The sequence below is a fragment of the Neoarius graeffei genome, chromosome 2, assembly GCF_027579695.1.
Source record: "Neoarius graeffei isolate fNeoGra1 chromosome 2, fNeoGra1.pri, whole genome shotgun sequence".
Classification (NCBI taxonomy): domain Eukaryota; kingdom Metazoa; phylum Chordata; class Actinopteri; order Siluriformes; family Ariidae; genus Neoarius; species Neoarius graeffei.
The window spans coordinates 65,758,779-65,782,785 of record NC_083570.1 but is presented as its reverse complement, the minus strand read 5'-3'; the positions used below and the strand labels follow the sequence as shown (position 1 = coordinate 65,782,785).

Genomic DNA, 24,007 nt, shown 5'->3' with positions numbered 1-24,007 from the left:
CCGGCGTCAGGCACTTTCCATGGGCACCTAAAAGGTCCTGCTGCCGTTTGACATTCCTTGGCTGTGTTAGTGAAGCGGCTCGCATGGCGGCGCGGAGGGGAGTGTGTTGTGCTGTGCTGTGCTGTGCGTGAGGGGATTTGAGCTGATAGTGTGATGGCTCTGATGGTGGGTTTGCTCTCAGCTGCTCCTGTCCGCTTTGGACTGAGAAGGACTTTACAGCGCTCTTCACTTACCGCTGCTGCTCTCGGAAAACTTTCATCAGCCAAATTAAAGCCCCGCTTGAACAGGGTAAGACCAGGTGCTGTTTGTTTACTAATGCATGCTTTGCTTGCCAACTTTTCAAAATTCTCATGGGGGAGAAAAGTGTGTGAACGACCTTTTCAATTGGATGAGGGTCTGATGCGCGGTTGAAACGATAAAAACAGTGGATCCCAATTAATTGCAAACCATTTGAAAGTTATACAATTAAAGATTTTTTGAATTGTTCTATCAATTACTATAGAATCACTTTTTTTTATTAATCCCTGGAGGGAAATTCACATTTGCAACCAAGCTCCTGAATCAAAGAAGTAGTAAACATGTCTAAAAATAGAAGATAAAATAGTCCTTTTTTAAAAAAAGAATAAATAAAATTTCAGTAACTTAAGTAAAAGCAAAAAGAAGTGATTTTATATACATTGCACCTGAGTTAAGAATATAGAGATCTTGCAGTCACGTGACCGGAAAGTACACAACCGCCATCTTGTCGGTCAAAAACACCGCTGAATACTGCTGCACTCGTGTACAGAATGGATCAATTTCAACCGACGGACTACACGGCTCATTTTTCTAATGAACAGATAACTAGATATATGTCTAAAATAAACGATCTACAGATTTGTGACCCTTATGGCTTACCGGACGGAGTTTTCACGACCAGATTTTGAACTGCCAGTGGAATACCCGGACGTGTATGATTACCTCATCAACTTTCCCTCGCTGTTCAGTGGTGAAGCACTGCGTGCTTATAAATCTCTGGACAGTTATCTTTACAGAAATTCAGGATTTGTCAGCGACTCAGATGTGGCATCTTGTAAACAAGAATCCTCACTGGATGGGTAAGTCACTTAAGTATTGAGTATAGCACTGACCAGCCGATTATAGAATAAGGTAATTCCAAATCGTCCGTCTTGTTTACATGGATCTGGCGTTGGAGAGATAGAGGCTTGACAGTGGAGATTTGAGTGGCTGTTTTCTGAGCTTAGTCAACAGGCCGGCTCTGCCTGCAGCCTCGCTTTTGCTTTTGCTCCCAGCACCGCCTCCTTCGCTTTGCTTCCGATAACAATCCACGGAGACCCCGCTGGTCTCGCTATCTCGTCCGGAATGTTGTGCATGCGATGGAAATCGCTACAAACCGTCATTTTCTGCTGGAAACCAATGTCCAGTAAGTCCATACGGTTGTAGTGGATATTGAAGTCCGGTACAGATGAACAACACGCAAAAATACACACAAAAAACATAAAAAACGTGCACAGGTAGGGAGAGCTTGTAGGTGCAGCCGTTGTAGTAGAATTGCATATAGTAGGGTTTTCCAGAAGAAAAGGTAGAAGTAAAAGCAGAAGTAGAACTAGAAGTAGAAGGCGGAAATATGGCGTTTGACCGACAAGATGGCGTCTGTCACAATCTGGATCGGCTGTGACGTCACATGCAAGTGCTCCATACATGGTAAGAAGTGTACCACAGTTACACAGTCCAGCTTGACTGCAACAGGTAGGAATGATTTCCTGTGTCTCTCAGTTGTGCAGCGTGGAAGAATCAGCCGTTTACTGAACGTGCTCCTGTGGCTGATCAGCTCCTCATGTAGAAGGTGGGAAGGACAGTCTAAGATCGTTTGTTTTTATTTTGGACAGTGACCTCTTCTCCAACACCACTGTCAAAGTCCAGTTCCACGCCTACAACATGGCCGGCCTTCCTGATGATCTTATTGAGTCTGTTAGTGTCCTTCACCTTCAAGCCGCTGGTCCAGCAGCGTACAGGATGGCACTGGCCACCACAGACTCCTAGAACATCCGCAGCATCGTTCAGCAGATGTTGAAGGACCTCAGCCGTCTCAGAAAATAGAGACTGCTCTGGCCGTACAGATTATGGGATTCATGTATCAGGCATGAGAGAGCTCAGAGTGAAAAATCTGAAATAATACTCATCTTGAATTTTAATATAACAATGAAAGGGAAGTCTTAAATCAGAGTTTTAGCTGAAAAATCTCATGCCTGAGTATTGTCTACATACAGAGACCCACAGAAAATAACACAAGTGATGCTTTAGAAGAATGTTTATAGTTTCTTAAAATAGTCACAGTGAATGAAAGTATTATTGGATTGCATCAAATGTTTTCCTTCTCTAAGCTCATGTAAAAATACAGAGAACTATAATATCATATATATATATATATACAATTTAAATAAGATTTAACCAAAATAGTAACAACTCAAATAAATACTGCACTGTCTTAGTACTACTAAAATGCATCTCTCTCACTAAATACTTTCCAACAGAATTTTAAAAAAGCACTAGAAATCCTATCAAAATCCTATCGCAATGCCTCAAAGGAATTTGCTCATTTGCAAACTTTGAAAGTTTTCAAACAAAACTTAAAAATGGCACTATAAATACTATCATACTATCAAAATATACTCCACAAAGAAATTCACTCAAATACAAAATTTTAGTATTACCAAAATACACTCACTAGTAATCTTTCGCTTAAAACCTCAAAACTCTATCAAAATCAATCACTTTCCAGATAATTCACTTGTAAACTTTCAAACATAAATTCAGAATAGCACTAAGACACTCCCACACTATTCAAATACACTCATCAAACAAATTCTGTCATGCAAAATTTCACTAAACACTTTAGAAGTTGTACAGTTTGTTTCTGAAATGGTATGGAAGACTAGTTTAATTTCACACTCAAATGTCCATTATATTCTGATTTAAGGTATTTTTACCTTAAAATGTGTAACTGGCTGGTCGAACATTTGCTTATCCATGGAAATTCATTCTCCCATGCAACCTGGTATTTGCATTCATATTTTTGCTGGTTAGTATTTGGTTTAGTGGCCATGATGAATGACTGCTTGTAAAAAATGTCGGACAGCCTGGGTGAATCCTACATTACAGAAGTGGCTGTTGTTCTGTTCATTGATTGGTTAAAAATCAGTTGACGTCAGCAGTGTTTCTCATACAATTCTGATTGGACATAATCGGGAGTATTTTTAATTTGGCGGTAGGGATTTCCCAAAACCAGGAGATTATCCAGTTTTTAACAAATACGATCGGGAGACAGAGGCTAAAATCGGGAGCCTCCCGCCAAAATCGGGAGGGTTGGCAAGTATGTTAATACTGCTCTAGTGTTTACACACGGTGTTTGTGTTTTCTACACACTTTTTGTGGGAACTGTAGTAGACTCAGACTGACTGGGTCATGATGACTCGGTGTGGATTTGCCCTGGCTGGTCCAACTGTGTTGTTTCACTGAAATCACTCTGCTTCATTTCACTATCAACTGCTTCAGCCTCCTGTAACTGAACACTGGGATCTCTTTCAGAACCTGACACTGAATTGCCTGAAGCCCCTGTGGACTGTAAATAATCCCCCCTGGTCTAGAGCTATACTTTACTCAAACAACACTTCTTCTAAAGGTAAGACATCAGACCGGATGTAAAACAGAAGACCAAACCTGTGCTGTTCTCTCTGTGTGTGTGTGTGTGTGTGTGTTTTAGTTTTATAGGGTAATATTCATGTCCTGTTCTTCTCTTAGATGGACAGCCAGGTGGACCAGAGCATCAATCGAGTGGAGGAGGAGGAGGAAAGAAAGGAGGGAAGAGAGACTGGAAAAGCCGTTTACAACAGGTCTGGATCTGTTCCTGTCCTTGACACAGTAGAGGTGGAAAACCTAAAGCCATTTTCACAACAGGTCACCATTGAAATTCGTATAGGTGATCGTATGGGGCTGAGTAAAATTAGGGATTAATTTCACGAGTGAAAAAACTTTGAAGTCTCGTCTTCTTCCGCTTATCCGGGACCGGGTCGCGGAGGCAGCAGTCTAAGCATGGAAGCCCAAACTTCCCTTTCCCCAGACACCTCGGCCAGCTCCTCGGGAAGAACACCGAGGCGTTCCCAGGCCAGCCGAGAGACATAGTCCCTCCAGCGTGTCCTGGGTCTTCCCCGGGGCCTCCTCCCGGGGGGACATGCCTGGAACACCTCCCCAGGGAGGCGTCCAGGAGGCATCCGAAAGAAATGCCCGAGCCACCTCAGCTGGTTCCTCTCGATGTGGAGGAGCAGCGGCTCTACTCCGAGCTCCTCCCGAGTGACTGTGCTTCTCACCCTATCTCTAAGGGAGCGCCCAGCCACCCTGCGAAGGAAACTCATTTCAGCCGCTTGTATCCGCGATCTTGTTCTTTCTGTCATTACCTAAAGCTCATGACCATAGGTGACCAAAACTTTGAAATCACGTGTGAAATTGATCCTTAATTTTATGAGGAACCATACGATTACTTGTTTATAATATATCGGGCCGAATTCATACTTCGGAAGCCATTCAAGTTCACAACATCTTGTCATTCGCGTTTTCTGAACCAATCAGGGCGCAAGACTATCTTGCACATTTGAATCAGTTTCTAAAGCGTCTTTCATCATGACACAGCAACACGACACGAGGATTTTGAAAGTGGTTTACAAAATTTAATTGGAACTTTTTTACAAAAGCCATTTTGTTGACAAAATTGGCTAATTTTTGTAACCGTAACCAAGCAACAAACTAGCCAATAGCATTTCAGAAATACAGCCCCGTGTTAAGGAAAAAAGCCCTCCTTGATTGACCAATCAGAATCGAGTAATTTGGCCCTATGTATTATAAAGAGTTTAATCGTTTGGGGATTATTATTTTTTTATTTATATATTTTTAACCAAAATAAAGAGGGCGGCACGGTGGTGTAGTGGTTAGCACTGTTGCCTCACAGTAAGAAGAAGGTCTGGGTTCGAGCCCCGTGGCCGGCGAGGGCCTTTCTGTGTGGAGTTTGCATGTTCTCCCCGTGCCCGCGTGGGTTTCCTCCGGGTGCTCCGGTTTCCCCCACAGTCCAAAGACATGCAGGTTAGGTTAACTGGTGACTCTAAATTGAGCGTAGGTGTGAATGTGAGTGTGAATGGTTGTCTGTGTCTATGTGTCAGCCCTGTGATGACCTGGCGACTTGTCCAGGGTGTACCCCGCCTTTCGCCCGTAGTCAGCTGGGATAGGCTCCAGCTTGCCTGCAACCTTGCAGAACAAGATAAATGAACCAAAATAAAGATGATGCAATACTACTTTTCTTTTGCTGATAGTGAAGCATTGAATATCAGCTGATATTGATATCCATCTGATTTAATGATTGGAAGTGTGTTTTGTCTCACGGTTGTGCTTCACGTCACTTTTTTTTTTTTTTTGATGATTATGATTAGCACTTTGACTCTGAACCGGTATTATTCATCTATTTTAAATGTGATGAGAATAAATACACACTACTTTGTACAATAGTCTGTAAACATTCTGGTTTTCATAATTTACTTTTTTTTTTTTTTTAAATAAACAGACCAGGGAGTCTAAATAAAATGAAGAATCTGTGAAAAGTCTAATTTAATGTGTTTTAGCTCTGTAGCTAGTATTTGGTTTGATGAGTTGCCTTAAGCTAAATAATTTGCACAACTGCATGTGATTTGGATAAACTGCAGCAAAGAATCTGCCGCAGAAGATTAGTAGTCAGTAGTAGTTCATGTTTACAAAATAGTCGCTGTACTTTGACCGACTACCTGCCCGCCCCTCCAGCTACAGCATTTATTTCAAGTACAGTATTGGCCCTTTTCCACTACCCTTTTTCAGCTCACTTCAGCTCGCTTCAGCCCGACACGGCTCGCGTTTCGACTACCTTAGAACAGCACGACTCAGCTCGCTTCAGCCCTGCTTAGCGCCCAAAACTCGCACCGTTTTGGAGTGAGGCTGAAGCAAGCCAAACCGAGCTGAGTGAGGCTGGGGGCGTGAGCAGACACTCCCCTGTGCACTGATTGGTGAGGAGGAGTGTCCTCACATGCCCACACACGCCCCGCGAGCACGCTGGGATCTGTAAACCCGGAAGAAGAAGAATTACGAATTACGAGAATTTCTGAAGCCTTATGCGCCTCGCCTCATCTATACGCTCTTGCCAGTATCTGTTGGTGTTGTCGGTGACAACAAGCCACAGCACCAAGACCAGCAACACTAACGACTCCATGTCCTCCATGTTTATTGTTTACTATCCGTGCTGTGAGACTACCGCTTAAAAGCTCACTGATGTCACTGTTTGCGCCGCTTAACGACATCACATGACCTCCACCCAATGTGTCCACCCACTTCCAGCCAGCACGGTTCAGCGCGGTTGTAGTCGAAATGCAACTTCAGCTCGACTCAGCCCAACTCAGCACGGCACGGCTCAGCCCGACTCAGCCGCATTGGTAGTGGAAAAGCGGCATAATTGGTCCACCAATGGATGATCCCTGGTAGAAAGTAACTGCAGCATGAATGTAAAAATTGCATACGGAATTTCAATCATAAACTGATGTTTAAAATATCGTTGCAAATATGACCTGCCAAATGAAAACCATGGCACTTGTGCAGTCATTCAAGATGTCTGACTTGCAGTTGTGTTTACACAGCTACTAAATGCACAGGTTCCAAAGGATGGCTATTTATTACTCACTCCTCATGCATCACCGTGTAGGCGCAGTTAATATGTATATAGTTGCTGTGTAGAATACATCAGGCCCATTTACAATGGAAAGGGATGGCTGCTTACTTGATATCATTTGGGTTGTGGAAACGGCACAGCACCGGTACTGTAGCAGTAGTGTGTGTTGCACTGGTATGAAGGAATTTTGAAACAGTGGCTCAGCTGGATATTTTTGGGTGGCACGCTTTTCTCAACCCAGCAAACAGTCATCCTGTAACAAGAAGCTTATCTAATAACTTGTACAATAATGAAAGGCTGGAGGATGATTTAGACGTGTGTGTGTGTACATTTATAACTGTGCAATTTTACATTTGTAAAACACGGAGAGTAAAAGCACTTCAGGAAACTCTGCCAATACTGCAGTGTCTCATTCACTTGTACTAGCATTACACACTACCACACCATTATCATACCTGTAATCCGAATAATTCACTATCTGCTCAGGTGGTCAGTGACTTTCTACTGATGAATGAGGCGCATCGGGGCCGATTGATAAATTGTGTGTAGCAGCAGATGGGCCAAAGTCATTCTGTTTACACACAATGCTTGTATACTCCTATCATCTCTAGCCGCCTTATCCTGTTCTACAGGGTCGCGGGCAAGCTGGAGCCTATCCCAGCTGACTACGGGCGAAAGGCGGGGTACACCCTGGACAAGTCGCCAGGTCATCACAGGGCTGACACATAGACACAGACAACTATTCACACTCACATTCACACCTACGGTCAATTTAGAGTCACCAGTTAACCTAACCTGCATGTCTTTGGACTGTGGGGGAAACCGGAGCACCCGGAGGAAACCCACGCGGACACGGGGAGAACATGCAAACTCCACACAGAAAGGCCCTCGCCGGCCACGGGGCTCGAACCCGGACCTTCTTGCTGTGAGGTGACAGTGCTAACTACTACACCACCGTGCCACTCTGCTTGTATACTCATGACATTTATAAGCATATAGTTCACTTAATTTCTTTTGCTTTTTTTTTTTTCCTATGTCTCAGGGTGATATTCCATGGGATGATAATGATTTCCGCTACATGGCAGTCACAGTGGCCGGCGTTGCCTCAGCCCTGCTCTACTTGTACCTCCGTGATCCAGGCAACGAGATAACTTGGAAAGACTTTGTCCATCGCTACTTGGCCAGAGGACTAGTGAGAACAATGTTAATTTGTAGTTTAGTTTTAGTATTTTTGTATTCCTTAACTGTTTTTTCATCCCTAACTCTTGTTTTTTAATTTCTGTACAGGTTGAGAGTTTGGAGGTCATTAATAAGCAGTTTGTCAGAGTCCTCCTAGTCCCAGGAGCAGACACTTCAGATGGAGTAAGCTGCCCTGTTTAATCCTGGTGTACATCTTAGAAATTTGGGCTTCATATGTAAAATCAGCAGCAGGGTTTTTTTTTTTTTTTAAGCAGTTAAGACTAAATGTTAAATGTTTTCATAATCTACTATTTTTACTATTAGCACATTAATTGAAATTATTTCCTAAGTACAAGTAGAGAAACATACTGCCATGTTTAGTTCTTTTCCTTCTTTCAGAGCTATGTATGGTTCAACATTGGCAGTGTCGACACTTTTGAGAGAAACCTAGAGGCAGCTCACTATGAGTTGGGACTGGAGCCCTTGAACAGAGTGGCAGTGGTGTACCGCTCAAAGAGTGATGGGTAAGAGTTTGTTCACGAGACGTGCACTGCTGTCTGTGGCTTACACATTTGAATGGATTCTCTTGAGTTGAGAGAATTGACCTGAGTGTGGTCGCCTTCTGTTCAAAATTCAGGCCTAATGTTTCTTAACCTGTTGAATGGTTACCGTAACTTACTAACCCCATTTCCAGAAAAGTTGGGATATTCTCCAGAATGCATTACACACAAAAATCTATGACTTGTTAATTCACATGAACCTTTATTTAATTGGCAAAAGTACAAAGAAAAGATTTTCAGTAGTTTTACTGATCAGCTTAATTGTATTTTGTAAGTTAGAATTTGATGCCTGCAACACCCGGGGGGGGTTGGACAGAGGCAAAATAAGACTGAAAGGTTTATAGGATGTTCAATTAACACCATTTTATAAGATTCCACGGTAAGCGGGTTAATTGGTATCATGCTTGGGTATAAAAGGAGCAGCACCAAAGGCTCAGTCTTTGCAAGCCAGGATGGGCTGTGACTCTCTCCTTTAGGCCAAAATTCGTGAGAGAATTGTTAGTCAATCCAAAAACAACATTTTTCAGTGCAAGATTTTAGGTCTTTCAAACTCTATATGATATTGTGAAAAGATTCAGGGAATTTGGAGACATCTCAGTGTGTAAAGGGCAAGGTGAGAAACCAATGTTGAATGTGCATGACCTTCAAGCCCTCAGGTCACACTGCCTGGGAAACCGTCATGCTAATGTGACAAATATAGCCACATGGGCTCAGGAGTACTTCAGAAAACTGTTGTCACTTAACACAGTCCACCGCTGCATCCAGAAATGCAACCTGAAACTGTATTACGCAAGGAGGAAGCCATTTATCAATTGTATGCAGAAATGCCATGGATTTCTCTGGGCCCGCACTCATCTCAGGTGAGTCGAATGACAGTGGAAACATGTGCTGTGGTCAGATGAGTCCACATTTCAGCTTGTTTTTGGGAAAACCAGATGTCGAGTTCTCCATGCCAAAGGTGAACACGACCATCCACTTTATCAGAGAACGGTGCAAAAGCCAACATCTGTGATGATATGGGGGTGCATGTGCCCACAGCATGACTGAGTTGCATGTGTGTGAAGGTACCCTTGATATATTGGAATTTTAGAGAGACATATTCATCAAGGCAATGTCTCTTCCTGGGAAGTCCATGCTTATTTCAGCAGGACAATGCCAGGCCTCATTCTGCACGGGCTAGAACAGCATGGCTTCATAGACAGAGTGCATGTGCTTGACTGGCCTGCTGCCAGCCCAGATCTGTCTCCTATTGAGCATGTATGGCGTATCATGAAGAGGAGAAACAGACAGCAGTGACCACAGCAGACTGTTGAGCAGCTGAAGTATTTTGTATCAAACAAGAATGGAGAAAAATTCCAATAGCAAAACTGCAACAATTGGTATCCTCAGATCCTATACAATAAGTGTTATTAAAAGGAAAGGTGATGTAATACAATGGTAATAATGCCTCTGTCCCAACTTTTTTCAGCATGTTGCAGACATCAAATTCTCACTTTGTTTTACATTTACAAAGTACGATTAAGTTGGTCAATAAAACTATTGAAAATCTTTTCTTTATATATTTGCCAGTTAAATAAAGGTTTGCATGAATTAAGAAATCACAGATTTTTCTTTTTATTGCATTTTTAAAAAATCCCAACTTTTCTGAAAACGCGGTTAGTATATTGTATGACTACTTCTACCAACTATAATACCAAAATGCAGAAGTTAAGATTGAGAAAACGAAACATCAGTTTCACTGTGTTATCATCACCCTCCAGGTCTTTTATCAAAAGCATCATTCCTACTTTGCTGCTGATTGGTTTTCTGCTCTTCACCGTACGACGAGCATCAATGGGTGGAGGTGGTGGAAAGGGGCGTGGGCTTTTCGGCATGAGTGAATCCACTGCTAAGATGATGAAGGACAACATCGATGTGAAGTTTAAAGATGTAGCTGGGTGTGAGGAGGCAAAACTGGAGATCCTAGAGTTTGTCAACTTTCTGAAGAACCCACAACAGTACCAGGACCTGGGTGCTAAGATTCCTAAGGTATAGACTTTTTTTTCTAAGAATTCTGCATGATCATTTGCACAGCTGGTACTAGCGTTATGCATATGATGTTTTTTGTACTCCTTGTTTTTTGAAGAGTAAAATTCAGTAAGCATGTAACTGTGTATTCCAAGGGGGCTGTGCTGTCAGGACCTCCAGGAACAGGCAAGACTCTGCTGGCCAAAGCCACTGCTGGAGAAGCCAACGTCCCCTTTATTACTGTCAATGGCTCAGAATTTCTTGAGATGTTTGTGGGAGTCGGTCCAGCCAGGGTGAGTTGGGAACCGAAACTGTTGTGTTCATAGTTAATGAGTTACTTTAACTGGTATTCCCAGGTAGAATGCATCACAGGATATTTTAAAGCACACCACTTTACTGTCTTTGTTATCTGTGAGGACATGATTGAATAGACTAATGCACTATTTCGCCCCTTAACCTGGTTTCTTTCAGGTAAGGGACATGTTTGCTATGGCAAGGAAGAACGCGCCATGCATCCTTTTCATAGATGAGATTGATGCAGTTGGCAGGAAGAGAGGTGGAGGAAACTTTGGTGGTCAGAGTGAGCAGGAGAACACCCTCAACCAGCTGCTTGTGGAAATGGACGGTATGTCTATGATCTGAGGAAGACGGGCTCCTTTTATTAATATATGACTCAGCAAATATAGAACACTCTTCACAAGCAATAAAAGCATTCTCACTACACCAGTTCTCCCATATACCAGATGGAACGCTCAATAATGTGGCGTTATTAGGAATTTAATACTGGCTCTTTCCCTTCGGATGATCCATTTTCGATCAGTGTAGTCGACTGCTAACTTCTTGTTCCTGATTTTTCATGTTTTGTTTCCTGCTTTTTATTTTTAGCTTCTTTTATCTGCTAATACTTGTCCTATTTTGGCTCAGGCACTGTAAATTAAAGGTGCTGACTGCAAAGTTATCTGAAAGGTTAAATTTAATTTATTTATTTTTAAACTGTGCCTGGCATTTTCCTATGTCTCGCAATAACAATATCATGCGGATAAGATGTGACCATTTTGATATGCTGAGGGTTGCTTTCCTCCATTTTGGGACTGAATATACTACCTCTTGAGTAGAGGCCCCACGGAAACAACCGCACACGAAGAGCTTTAACGAATTAGTATAACTGTGGAACCGGGTAACGCCAATGTGGCGACACGCGGAAAACATTGACTCGGCATCGACCTTGGAGAGTTTTGATTCGCAAGTGTGTCATTTGTGATTGACATTCGCAAATAGATCCGTGAAACAAAAGATGAATATATCTTTTCTCTGTTACCGCTTTTGTGTTATCGTTTTTCTCTGTAAGATCAAAACATTGGGTGTATAACCTGTACTCGAGATGGGGGGGGATGCCATCCCCCTGGAATAAAAAATGGTCAAAATCATCCCCCCTCCCTTCTCTTGAGCAATTTTATCAATAAATGTGGACATTACTTCTATTTAACATTGGAATTAAAAATGCCATTCCACGCAGCTTTGCTGAAACTGAGCATACAGTAAGCTACTGCGAGAGAGGGCGCACGCAAGCGAAGCGTTTGAGGAGGTGACATTCAGTTGGGGTTCCGTTATTTTTTATTTCATTCGGCGTCAGTGACAGCAGCGGATTGCAGCATCATGGCCAAGCGGCGTGGACAGCAAGACCTAAGCAAGTTCGGCTTTAAGATCGCAAGAAAAAAACATTTCAGGAGGTAAGTCAAGAGTTACGAATATCAGTCCCACTTTCTGTGAGCCCACTATCATCCTGTAAAGTTACCGATATGGAGCCTAATTTGTGGGCGGCGGATAACAACACAGCTATCATAATGAATGTTAGTTTGGAGTCGAGCCAGCTATCGATAGCTTACTCAGGTTCATGTTAGCTTTGATTTCTTGTATAAGGCCATTAATTTAATCAGCCTGGACGTTCGTTTGTTATTCTTCAGGCAACAAAAAGTGTTATTCAAGACAGGAAGGCTAAAATAAACGACACTAGCAGTTTTGAAGGCGTCATTGCCTCATTAGAGAGCCGGGCACAACATGTAAGGCTGATTTACTGTTGCTTGTTTTAGCTTATTGGTTCCCTACCTACCTCTGTATTTAACTCAATGTTCCCAATGTTCAGCTTTGAATAAAAATTCTATTGACTTGATATGAAAAGATTCAGTTGTTGATTTACATTGCCTGCTGAGGTTTTAATAAATTATTTACCAAACGATTTAAAAGGGGCCTACCATGACTATGAAGTTACACTTCAAATTTGTCATCTGCATTTCACCCTAATATGGAGAATGTGGTCGGTATGTCAGCCAGGAGACTGACTAAATATGACACATGACATCCACACTGTGCATGTTTTACAGTAAAATACCAGTGTATTATGTTTTTTACAACAATAAAAAGGGTACACAGTGTGTACTACACACTTTATCAGCACAAAATACTGTATGTCTGGTAAATGAACAAGGTCCACAGACCTACGTTGTGCGCAAACCCTCCTAAAAGCAAACCAGTTTCCCACAGACGGACCGACCGATGGGTCGACACGCGACTAAAAATTTCACCATCCCCCCTGGTTTGATTTTACAACTCGACCACTGTGTATAACTCCGTACTCGCTATCGTGGAGTTGAGCCCATGCATTTTAAGGCTAAGGTAGCTAAGCGCTAGCTAGAATGATTTAGTTTAAAAAAAAAAAAGCCACAAAAATGACGTCATCTGTCCTTGCTCTATCATGAGTTGTGCTCACTAGGCAGGCTTTCCTTTTCTTTTCCACTGGCTTTTAGCTGGCAGGAGAGTGGAGTCCGCCATGTTGGCATGGGCAAACATGTTTTGGTTACAAGTAGCCTAGGTCAAACGCCCTACAGTGGTCATTTGATATTGTTGCTCACTTGCTTCGGCAATTTCCAAAATCGTAAAACGTGGGACGCTTTTTATCTTGGCAAAACATTTACACACAGGATACACGGTGTGTGCAGCAGCGAAACCTCTCAGAACTCCAATAGCAAGAGAAATGGAACATTTTTCCCAGAATTCAACTTTAGTCAGCACCTTTAAGTTATACACTTCTTTTTAAACAGGCCATACATTAAGTTCGTTCTTTCCTCAAGGTTTTTTTCCCCCCTGAAACCTAAATTTAATCTCCCTGAGATTTTGTCCTTTGTGTCTTACCCTTAGGTTTCAACAGCAGTACAAATGTTGTGGTCTTGGCTGGAACAAACAGACCTGACATCCTGGACCCTGCTCTGATGCGGCCTGGGAGATTTGACAGGCAGATTTATATAGGTTTGGCCGTATTCTGGCTGCTCTTTTAATGTGTTTTACTGTTCTACAGTCTTCATTTAGCTTATTATACTTGTATTGAATAAATGCTCAGACAAATTAGACATGTAACTTACTAAATGTGTGTTATCGTGTAAATCTTTCAGGTCCTCCTGATATAAAGGGAAGAGCCTCTATCTTTAAAGTTCACCTGAGGCCCCTCAAATTGGACCCAAATCTAGACCCAGATGCCCTTGCTAGAAAAATGGCTGCTTCCACCCCTGGTTTCACAGGTGAGGGGAGAAATCAGGATTGATATGTGAGCAATAAACATGCTGTTATAACTGCTGAGCTGTCTCGTATTACTCTGACAATGTTTATTTTAAGAAGCATGAAAAGCCTGTGAGGTATATAATAACCTGTAATTAATATATTAACCTGTAATTAATCAGACAGTGATTTAAATGTAAAGTGTATTTAAAATGGATTGATCAGCATGTTATCGTTCTTGCAAAATCATTTTCTCCTGAAAGGGAAGCACTGGGATTTTTTTTTTTTTAATAAACCTGAGCGCCCCATTGCCTGTAGTCAATTATTGTACAGGGGCTAATTTCTGATGTTTGCAAAAGGTGAAGTCTTGCAGAATTTGTGAAGTCTATTTCCAGAGTAATACCGGAATATTTAGCTGATTATAACAATATGAATGAGTGACCACGTGGAGAGGATCCCTTTTGTCAACATCAGAAAACAGCCTCATGTGATTCTCGACTACAGGCACCGAATGGGGTGAAAGGTAAAACAATGACTGCAGAAGCAGTCATTTTCTACAGTTATTGAGGTAAACAGACAGTTATATCCTCTGTAGAGTTCCTTTCCATGTTGTCCGACACTTACGAGCCTGTCCGTGGCAAAAACAAGCAGCTTCCTTTGACGTGAATGTTTGTTCCATAGCATTATGTTGTATAGCTGTTTTGCAGTTGCTGGTTATAGCGTTCTAACTCGATACAGGACCAATTTTTATCATTTTCGTTCCGAGTAAAAAATTTAGACCCAAAAAGATGGGGGGGGAATAAGGCCCAGTTTAAAAAATTCTTGAAGAAATCCCTTTAAAAGTATGGGAAGGTATTTTTTTGAAACAATCAATAGAAGCATTATTAATAGAAGTTACAAGAGTAATAGTCACAAATCAGCTTTCACTATCTGAGACTAAATCAGCTTCTACTTTTACGCAAATGTTCATCACTTCGTGAATATGATTCAACAATAAAAGGTGCTAATATGATGTAATGCCTGTGTGCTAACTGGAGAAATTCAAACTGGTCCCTCTTATATTAAGGCTGGAGCGGTTTGTGTTTTATTGCTGGTTTTAACTTAAATTGCCTCCTGGAGGACTTTAGTGATGGAGCACGGAACGTATAGACACATTATAAGCTCATCAAATAAACAGAAGCAATAATAATCCAAATAATCTAAAGCAGCCATTATAAATACCATCACAGTCCAGGCAGATGTAAGTGAATACCTAAACATGTAGTCCAAAGCACAGTAATAGACAAAAACCGCAGTAATCCACAATCATCTCTAGCAGTCATCCTAAATATCATCACAGCCCAGGCAGACATTTAAAGTGCGCATAGATAACCGGAGACCAATCACTGTAATAAAAGTAAATGGTGAGTAGTGAGATGGACTCTGTATTGATGATTACGGTGTTTGTGTTCTCTCCTCTCAGGAGCTGACATTGCTAATGTGTGTAACGAAGCTGCCCTAATTGCTGCCAGGCATCTCAGTGGAGCCGTTAATACCAAACACTTTGAACAGGCCATCGAGAGAGTGATCGGAGGTGAGTCATGAAATCCGCACCCTTCATAAGCTGGTTCTCTGATTTGTTTGTTTTTCTCTCACGGTCTTCCATCGACTGCGCTGGCACAAATCATCAGTCTTCTGATGGCCTATAAAACATTTTTAGAACCATGTTCTTTTTGGGTTTTTTTTTTTTTTTTTTCCTTCCAGTATCCACAGACGATACATTTTGTGCACGCTTTGTTCAGGTCTCGAGAAAAAGACACAAGTCTTACAGCCCCCTGAGAAGAAGACAGTGGCTTATCATGAGGCTGGACATGCTGTAGTTGGTTGGTTCCTCGAGCACGCTGACCCACTGCTCAAGGTAGATGTGGAAATGCATCATCACAGTGCCCATCTTTTGAATTATAATTCACATGTGATCTTCAATGGCATCGAAGAAAAGTCTTTTTTTAAATTTATATATATATACTAAGTAACTTTAAAAACGCACATTGATAAAACTTGCTGAATTCGTGCTGAGTTTATCTCAAGAAGAAAAGAAATGTATCACAATGGAAAAATAACTTCGTTCCGCCCGAATAAGTTCCAAATCTGTGCTCAAATCAGAATTTAAGGGAGTTGTACTCAACAATGTACAATATGACTCGGGTAGTCGATGACATGGACAGGCTTTAATTTTCAAACTAATTTTGCATCCACTGTACACACACAATCTTGCCTATAAATACCCGGGGGAAATGATGGGAAAATTGTCATTATTGAAGATGCCACGCCTAAGCCAAAATCAACGTGAACAGGCCATCGGGATGTTGCGTGCCGGAAGTACACAGACAGAGGTCGCCCGGCACTTCGGTGTTCATCATTCGACCGTTTCCCGTTTGAGTCAGCATTACAGACAGACAGGGAGCACCGGGGATCGTCCACGCCCTGGTCAGCCTCGAGTCACGACGCCAGTTCAGGATCAGCACATCAGGCTAGCTCACCTCCGTGACAGATTCCTGACACCCTCAGTCACTGCTGCTGAGACCCCTGGACGACACAGACCCAGAATCTCCAGCATGACGGTCCGAACATGGACCAACTGTCACTTTGAATTTTTTTTATTGTGAATTAATTCTTGAGTTTGACAATAAATGTCCTTTATCGATGTTTCAAGATGTGCATTACATACAATATCATAAATTTCAAATATATGCATGGATCTAAAGTGATATCGTGTTGAATTCCATTGTGCGTTTTTAAAGTTACTTAGTATGTGTGTGTGTATGTATGTGTATATATATATATATATATATATATATATATATATATATATATATATATATATATATATATATATATATAATGAGAGAGAGTTTTAGTTTAAACTTCTTCCACTGACACTTTGGTCTATTTTCACTTTTCTTAGTGCTTTCCTATAGAATCAATTTTGTGCCAAAATGTTCATACAATACTTTTGAAATATCAAACAAAAACGACAAATCAAAATACAAAAAAAAAAGTCAATTTTTTTTAGACTGGCAAACAAATTATTCGTGTAATCGTGCAAAATATCAGTCTGTTACTCTTCAGAAACCTTTTATTTTTGTTCCGCGTCTTTCTCAGTTTTGTTTGACGTAATTTATTTTGGTTGCGATTCCAGCTTTCTCGTTTGCGCTCCCTGACTTTTTGCTTGCAGTTTTGGCACAAACTTCACGTGTGGGTGGGCTGTCCAGGAATGCATTCCCATTGGCTAACTTGTGTTTGACTGACAGCTCCGCTCAGCCATTTCCTACTCTGGTTCTGGCGGACTGTTTGGCGAGTGACCGATCCATTGACGATAAACAAGGATCGAGTGGACTTCAGTGGCGGCTATGATATTACACTCGTCAAACAGTCCGCCAAAATCCGAGTAGGAAATGGCTGAGCGTAGCTGTCAGTCAGACACAAGTTAGCCAATGGGAATGCATTCCTGGACAGCCCACCCACACGTGAAGTTTGTGCCAAAACTGCAAGCAAAAAGTCAGGGAGCGCAAACGAGAAAGCTGGAATTGCAACCAAAATAAATTACGTCAAACAAAACTGAGAAAGACGCGGAACAAAAATAAAAGGTTTCTGAAGAGTAACAGACTGATATTTTGCACGATTACACGAATAATTTTTTGCTAGTCTAAAAAAATTGACTTTTTTTTTTTGTATTTTGATTTGTCGTTTTTGTTTGATATTTCAAAAGTATTGTATGAACATTTTGGCACAAAATTGATTCCATACTTTCCTACCGCTCATGCTGTTTGAGAACCTAATGATAGTGACACCAGTCATCTCTACCTAAAGTAGTGATACAGCAGCTGTTTATTCCTTTAGTCTATCCAGCTGTCTCGCCTCCTCATCTCATCTGTACACTCGGCTGAAACAGATCGGCTTCCAAAACTTCAAGTTGCATACTAATACCACTGTCGATGCATCTTACTCATCAGCTTGTCGATGCTAACTAGCCAAACAAAATCTGACGCAACCTCATTTTTCACACACCTGCATTGCGTTCTGAAATTTCAAAGACACAAATTTGCTGTCTCCACTACTTCTGCTCCGTTTTTAATATTGAATGTTACTGAAAATGGCATGAAAGTAAGAAAAGAGGCTCGTATTCTGTTTTTAGGCGCGAACATGAGACTGTTGAGAAATGTTCTCCTGTTGAACGCCTCAAACATTTCGATATAAACACATATTGGTTCAGGGTGGAACTTTTTCTTTAATTGGAAGTAAATAGACGTATTTAAAGAGCACTGCGGGGTTCTGTCTACATCATCGACGTTGACGAGATGTTTCACTGTGTGTCAGGTTTCTATTATTCCACGTGGGAAAGGTCTGGGCTATGCACAGTACCTTCCTAAAGAGCAGTACCTGTACACGCGGGAGCAGCTGTTTGACAGGATGTGCATGACGCTGGGTGGTCGCGTGGCTGAGCAGGTTTTCTTTGGTAGAATTACCACTGGTGCTCAGGATGACCTGAAGAAAGTCACACAGTCAGCCTACGCTCAGGTATAGACGACCCCTGGGAGTCAGTCCCAGATGTTTAAGCTCTTCTTTGGCCTTCGATTCAGTTCCATCCTAACCCTAAGCCTCGTCGTTCATGTCCTGTAGATTGTGCAGTTTGGGATGAGTGAAAAGGTGGGCCAGGTGTCGTTTGATCTGCCACGGCAGGGCGACATGGTGCTAGAGAAGCCTTACAGCGAGGCCACGGCAGAGCTCATTGATCAGGAGGTCAGAGATCTAGTGGACAGCGCCTACCAGAGAACTCTGAAGCTCATCACGGAGAAACGTGACCTGGTTGAAAAGGTAGGACTCGCACATTTAGCATGCAGTAGCAAACGAGGATGGATGATTAGTTGAGAGAGTTGTTTAGTACCGAACTTATTCAGATGACCAGGTAGATTCATGTGTGTGGGTGCAGGTGGGAAAGCGTCTCCTGGAAAAAGAGGTGCTGGACAAAGCTGACATGGTGGAGCTTCTTGGTCCCAGGCCGTTTGAGGAGAAATCCACCTATGAGGAGTTTGTAGATGGCACCGGCAGCTTTGAGGAGGACACGAGCCTACCTGAGGGGCTAAAGGACTGGAACAAGGAAAAAGAGAAGTACCAGGATGAGGTGGAAACCTCCCAAAAGAAACAGGCAGCTTAAAATCTGAATGAGATCTGAATTCTAAAATCAGGCTACTCTCTTATCGGACACACTCACGGAAGTGGCTTTTCTGTGCTGACTCCTGGTTGTGACGTGGCTGCATTTCACACTTGTGGAATGTTAATAAGAGGCTTGTAATAGGATTTGAAATGCCTTAATAATCCACAGTAGAAGCAGGAATGAAAGCGTAGGAAAACAGGAAAATTTGATACTGATGTCCGTACACTATTTCATTTTTACAATATCGGATATATGACTTTATATACAGTGTTTTACTTAATTTATAGAGTTTTAGGAGCTAGGTGATATACTGACTTTTCTTTACTTTGTGAATTTTTAAAATCCTCTTGATGAAAGGGGAAGAGAAGAGATGATGCAGTGTACATTTGTAAAATTTGCAGACGGGTCTGAAAACCTTATTTGAACAAACCTGTATATTGTACTTATTTAATTAAACAAACTTATTCTGCCACAACGCGCATCCATTCCGGTTAAGTGTCTTAATGTGTCATGGTCAATGATGTTTCATTCTAGATGTGTTCTGTTTCATCAAAACTGGTTCATGTACACCTCTCTAAAAAAAAAATACGGTTTCACAAAAATACAGGTAAATGTCATTCTGTATTGGAAACACTATATGCAACTTTCTTGAAGATTTAACAAGTATAAAGGTAATGGATTTTGCTAATTTATCCTGAAGGTGAAACCATGTAAACTGGAAGTGTCTTTTTCTGCTGAGAGTACTTCCTGCATAGATTCTCAGTCCCTTTTAAGGAGATGCACCATAAATCCAGCACAGTCATTATGCACGTCATGGAAAAGGCACCAAAAAAGGCATTTATCTTACAGTGGTGTTTGAAAGTTTGTGAACCCTTTAGAATTTTCTATATTTCTGCATAAATATGACCCAAAACATCATCAGATTTTCACACAAGTCCTAAAAGTAGATAAAGAGAACCCAGTTAAACAAATGAGACAAAAATATTATACTTGGTCATTTATTTATTGAGGAAAATGATCCAATATTACATATCTATGAGTGGCAAAAGTATGTGAACCTTTGCTTTCAGTATCTGGTGTGACCCCCTTGTGCAGCAATAACTGCAACTAAACGTTTCTGGTAACTGTTGATCAGTCCTGCACACCGGCTTGGAGGAATTTTAGCCCATTCCTCCGTACAGAACAGCTTCAACTCTGGGATGTTGGTGGGTTTCCTCACATGAACTGCTCGCTTCAGGTCCTTCCACAACATTTCTATTGGATTAAGGTCAGGACTTTGACTTGGCCATTCCAAAACATTAACTTTATTCTTCTTTAACTATTCTTTGGTTGAACGACTTGTGTGCTTAGGGTCGTTGTCTTGCTGCATGACCCACCTTCTCTTGAGATTCAGTTCATGGACAGATGTCCTGACATTTTCCTTTAGAATTCACTGGTATAATTCAGAATTCATTGTTCCATCAATGATGGCAGGCAAGCCATCCTGGCCCAGATGCAGCAAAACAGGCCCAAACCATGATCCTACCACCACCATGTTTCACAGATGGGATGAGGTTCTTATGCTGGAATGCAGTGTTTTGTTTTCTCCAAACAAAACGCTTCTCATTTAAACCAGAAAGTTCTATTTTGGTCTCATCCGTCCACAAAACATTTTTCCAATAGCCTTCTGGCTTGTCCTCATGATCTTTAGCAAACTGCAGACAAGCAGCAATGTTCTTTTTGGAGAGCAGTGGCTTTCTCCTTGCAACCCTGCCATGCACACCCTTGTTCAGTGTTCTCCTGATGGTGGACTCATGAACATTAACAGTGGCTAATGTGAGAGAGGCCTTCAGTTGCTTAGAAGTTACCCTGGGGTCCTTTGTGACCTCGCCAACTATTACACGCCTTGCTCTTGGAGTGATCTTTGTTGGTCGACCACTCCTGGGGAGGGTAACAATGGTCTTGAATTTCCTCCATTTGTACACCATCTGTCTGACTGTGGATTGGTGGAGTCCAAACTCTTTAGAGATGGTTTTGTAACCTTTTCCAGCCTGATGAGCATCAACAACGCTTTTTCTGAGGTCCTCAGAAATCTCCTTTGTTCGTGCCATGATGCACTTCCACAAACATGTGTTGTGAAGATCAGGCTTTGATAGATCCCTGTTCTTTAAATAAAACAGGGTGCCCACTCACACCTGATTGTCATCCCATTGATTGAAAACACCTGACTCTAATTTCACCTTCAAATTAACTGCTAATCCTAGAGGTTCACATACTTTTGCCACTCACAGATATGTAATATTGGATCATTTTCCTCTATAAATAAATGACCAAGTATAATATTTTTGTCTCATTTGTTTAACTGGGTTCTCTTTATCTACTTTTAGGACTTGTGTGAAAATCTGATGTTGTTTTAGGTCTCATTTATGTAGAAATATAGGCAATTCTAAAGGGTTCACAAACTTTCAAGCACCACTGTATCTGGGGGATGGGGAGGAACACCTGAACCAAAACTCACTGAGAGACTCGAGATGCTCAAATAATGGGCTATTTCTATGATGCTTAAGGTTATTACATGCAGTGGTGCAGTGAACAGCACTGTCACCTCACAACTCCAGGTCCTGGTTTCAGTTCTGAGCTCTGGTTCCTGTCTGTGAGGAGGTTCTTAATCCAAGGATTTCTACTGACACGTTCAGTTCTTCATAGCTCTGATACGAGCCTGCTCCTCGCAGAAATTATAGGTGTACCGTTTTGGTTTGCCCTAGTATCCTGTTTATGGCCAAAACCAAGGCACAATTTCTCTATGTCAGCACAACTAGGCCATGCCCAGATTTGATTTATCGCACCTTCAGCTTCCCTACCCTCAAGCAAGACTTTGGTCATCAGGGAAATTCTTGTTTCCAGAGCTGGACACCAGAAGTAGTGCTGTCTTTCTTCCAGGCTTGGAAATTCAGTTTTAAGTCTAAAGTTTAGTGTTAATATAGGAACAAAATTGGAATCATCAAACCTTTACACTACTGTTCAAAAATTTGAAATCGCTTATGTTTCAGCATTCATGAACTTAAAACAATGTATACAGGGTTAAACAGGAATTTAGGTGGTGAGGGAGCTCTAGTGTTTTTTTTTTTTGTTTGTTTTTTTTTTCTCCTCCAATAAGGGCCAATAATACGGGAACATCATTATTTAATCTCTGTCAATAATGCCATGGAAATGTGATTTAAAATAAGGCTTTTATATCTAAAAATATCAACATTGTATAAATTCTTCTGATGCAATAATACATTACTCGGTAATGACTTGAGCAAATAAGGAACATATTTCCGTTAAAGATCAAATGTATGTACACTGCTATACGTTTATAGATATATCTTACAATTTTGAAATAAGTTTTCTATAGAGCACTGTCCAATGTATTATCATTATTATGTCATGGTATAGTTTCTATTTCCATTACATTAAAGTACTGAACTTCAGCTGCATCTAAATATCGGGGTGCTCCTTGGTAGTTTTTCCTGGATGAAGCTAATATAATATCCCTATAAATATAACCCAGACACCATTTCAAATTATTTTTTAATAATGTTTGTATTCTACATGGTATACTAGTTACCTACGGTTCACCAAATATGTTTTCCAAATAAGCAGCCTTCTGTACACTCCCTTTGTTTTAACCTTATTCTTTCCCAGTCATTTTGGGAATCATTTGTAGCTTTTTTTTTTTTCTTCTTCAGCTTCCAGCAAATAAATGAAAATGCATGACGTTGCATAGTGCTTGCATCATCATATAGTCAGGTTTGTGTGCGTGCGCGAGCATGGTGCCCTGTGTCACACTGGAGTTTCATTATGAGTGAGTTCCTGCCTCATATCCATTGTGTGTATGTTTGTTTTTCCCTTTGTCACCCATTTATATATAAATATCAAAAACAATTCGATGTTATGTCTGACATTTAAATTCACATATGAAGTAACAACGTGCACTGTTTGATGTTCTTTATTTTCTTGACATTTTCTTCATTTAGCGTGGTTTCACCTGTCGTCATTTCTTCATGTATAATGTCATACCCTGTTTTAAACATGCGTAACATTTAACCCTGTAATAACCTGTAACTGTCTTACTGTTTTAGAAATGCTCAAGTGGAAAAAGTTTCACACAATTAAATGGCATGTTCATTTTAATCTTTTAAATTAGGACTCAGTTAAAACATTATTAACATTAGGAACATAAGTGGGAATATCTGGATGAAAAATATAACTGCTTTAATTTTTAGGCATAAAGCCTGGTTGCTCTTCCTAATTTTGTCTCCCCTTTTTTTTTTTAAATAATTTGGGAGCTGGTCTGTGTATGCTGATGCAAGTGAGGTGTGGGGCTTTGTTTTTTTTTTTTTTTGTGTCTCCCACTTGAACAAATTTGCCTCATTAAAACATCGCTTCCGGACAGCTCCTTAAGTCTGTTCTTCTCCGTTAAAATGATCTTTGAAGACACCGAATGTGCCAGAAAGCTTCATGAGGTCATGCTGCCAGTTTGTCACATAGCTATGCTGAAAACTGGTTAACTGTATCACTGGTACACTTCCCATTGATTTGCTGGTTAGAGGAGAAATTTTACATTTCCTGAAGAGCCCACTCTTCTATCATTCGATGTTATCTGTTGGCTCAATTTGCCTCATTTAGGCAGAAAGATTGCTGTATCTGGAGCAGGGGTCTCTGTGTCCTTTCAGAGCTCCCTCATCACTTCCTTGGGAAGGAATCTTCATCCCCCAGACAAGGATGTGTCCTCTCTGAGCCCACGTAGCTGGCCGTGAC

At 41.2% G+C, this 24,007-nt stretch overlaps 1 protein-coding gene across 1 annotated transcript; it reads left to right on the top strand.

Annotated features, from left to right (window-relative positions):
* afg3l1 (AFG3-like AAA ATPase 1) lies at window positions 1-19,700 on the top strand. The gene is made up of 16 exons (XM_060914723.1): window positions 1-288; window positions 3,589-3,682; window positions 3,802-3,893; window positions 7,779-7,928; window positions 8,024-8,098; window positions 8,315-8,439; window positions 10,236-10,503; window positions 10,638-10,775; window positions 10,954-11,107; window positions 13,678-13,785; window positions 13,929-14,054; window positions 15,494-15,604; window positions 15,813-15,928; window positions 18,388-18,588; window positions 18,691-18,885; window positions 19,001-19,700. Exons 1-16 carry the CDS (start codon window positions 154-156, stop codon window positions 19,223-19,225), a joined length of 2,313 nt encoding a protein of 770 aa, XP_060770706.1. The 5' UTR covers window positions 1-153; the 3' UTR covers window positions 19,226-19,700.
* The last annotated feature ends 4,307 nt before the right edge of the window (window positions 19,701-24,007 follow it).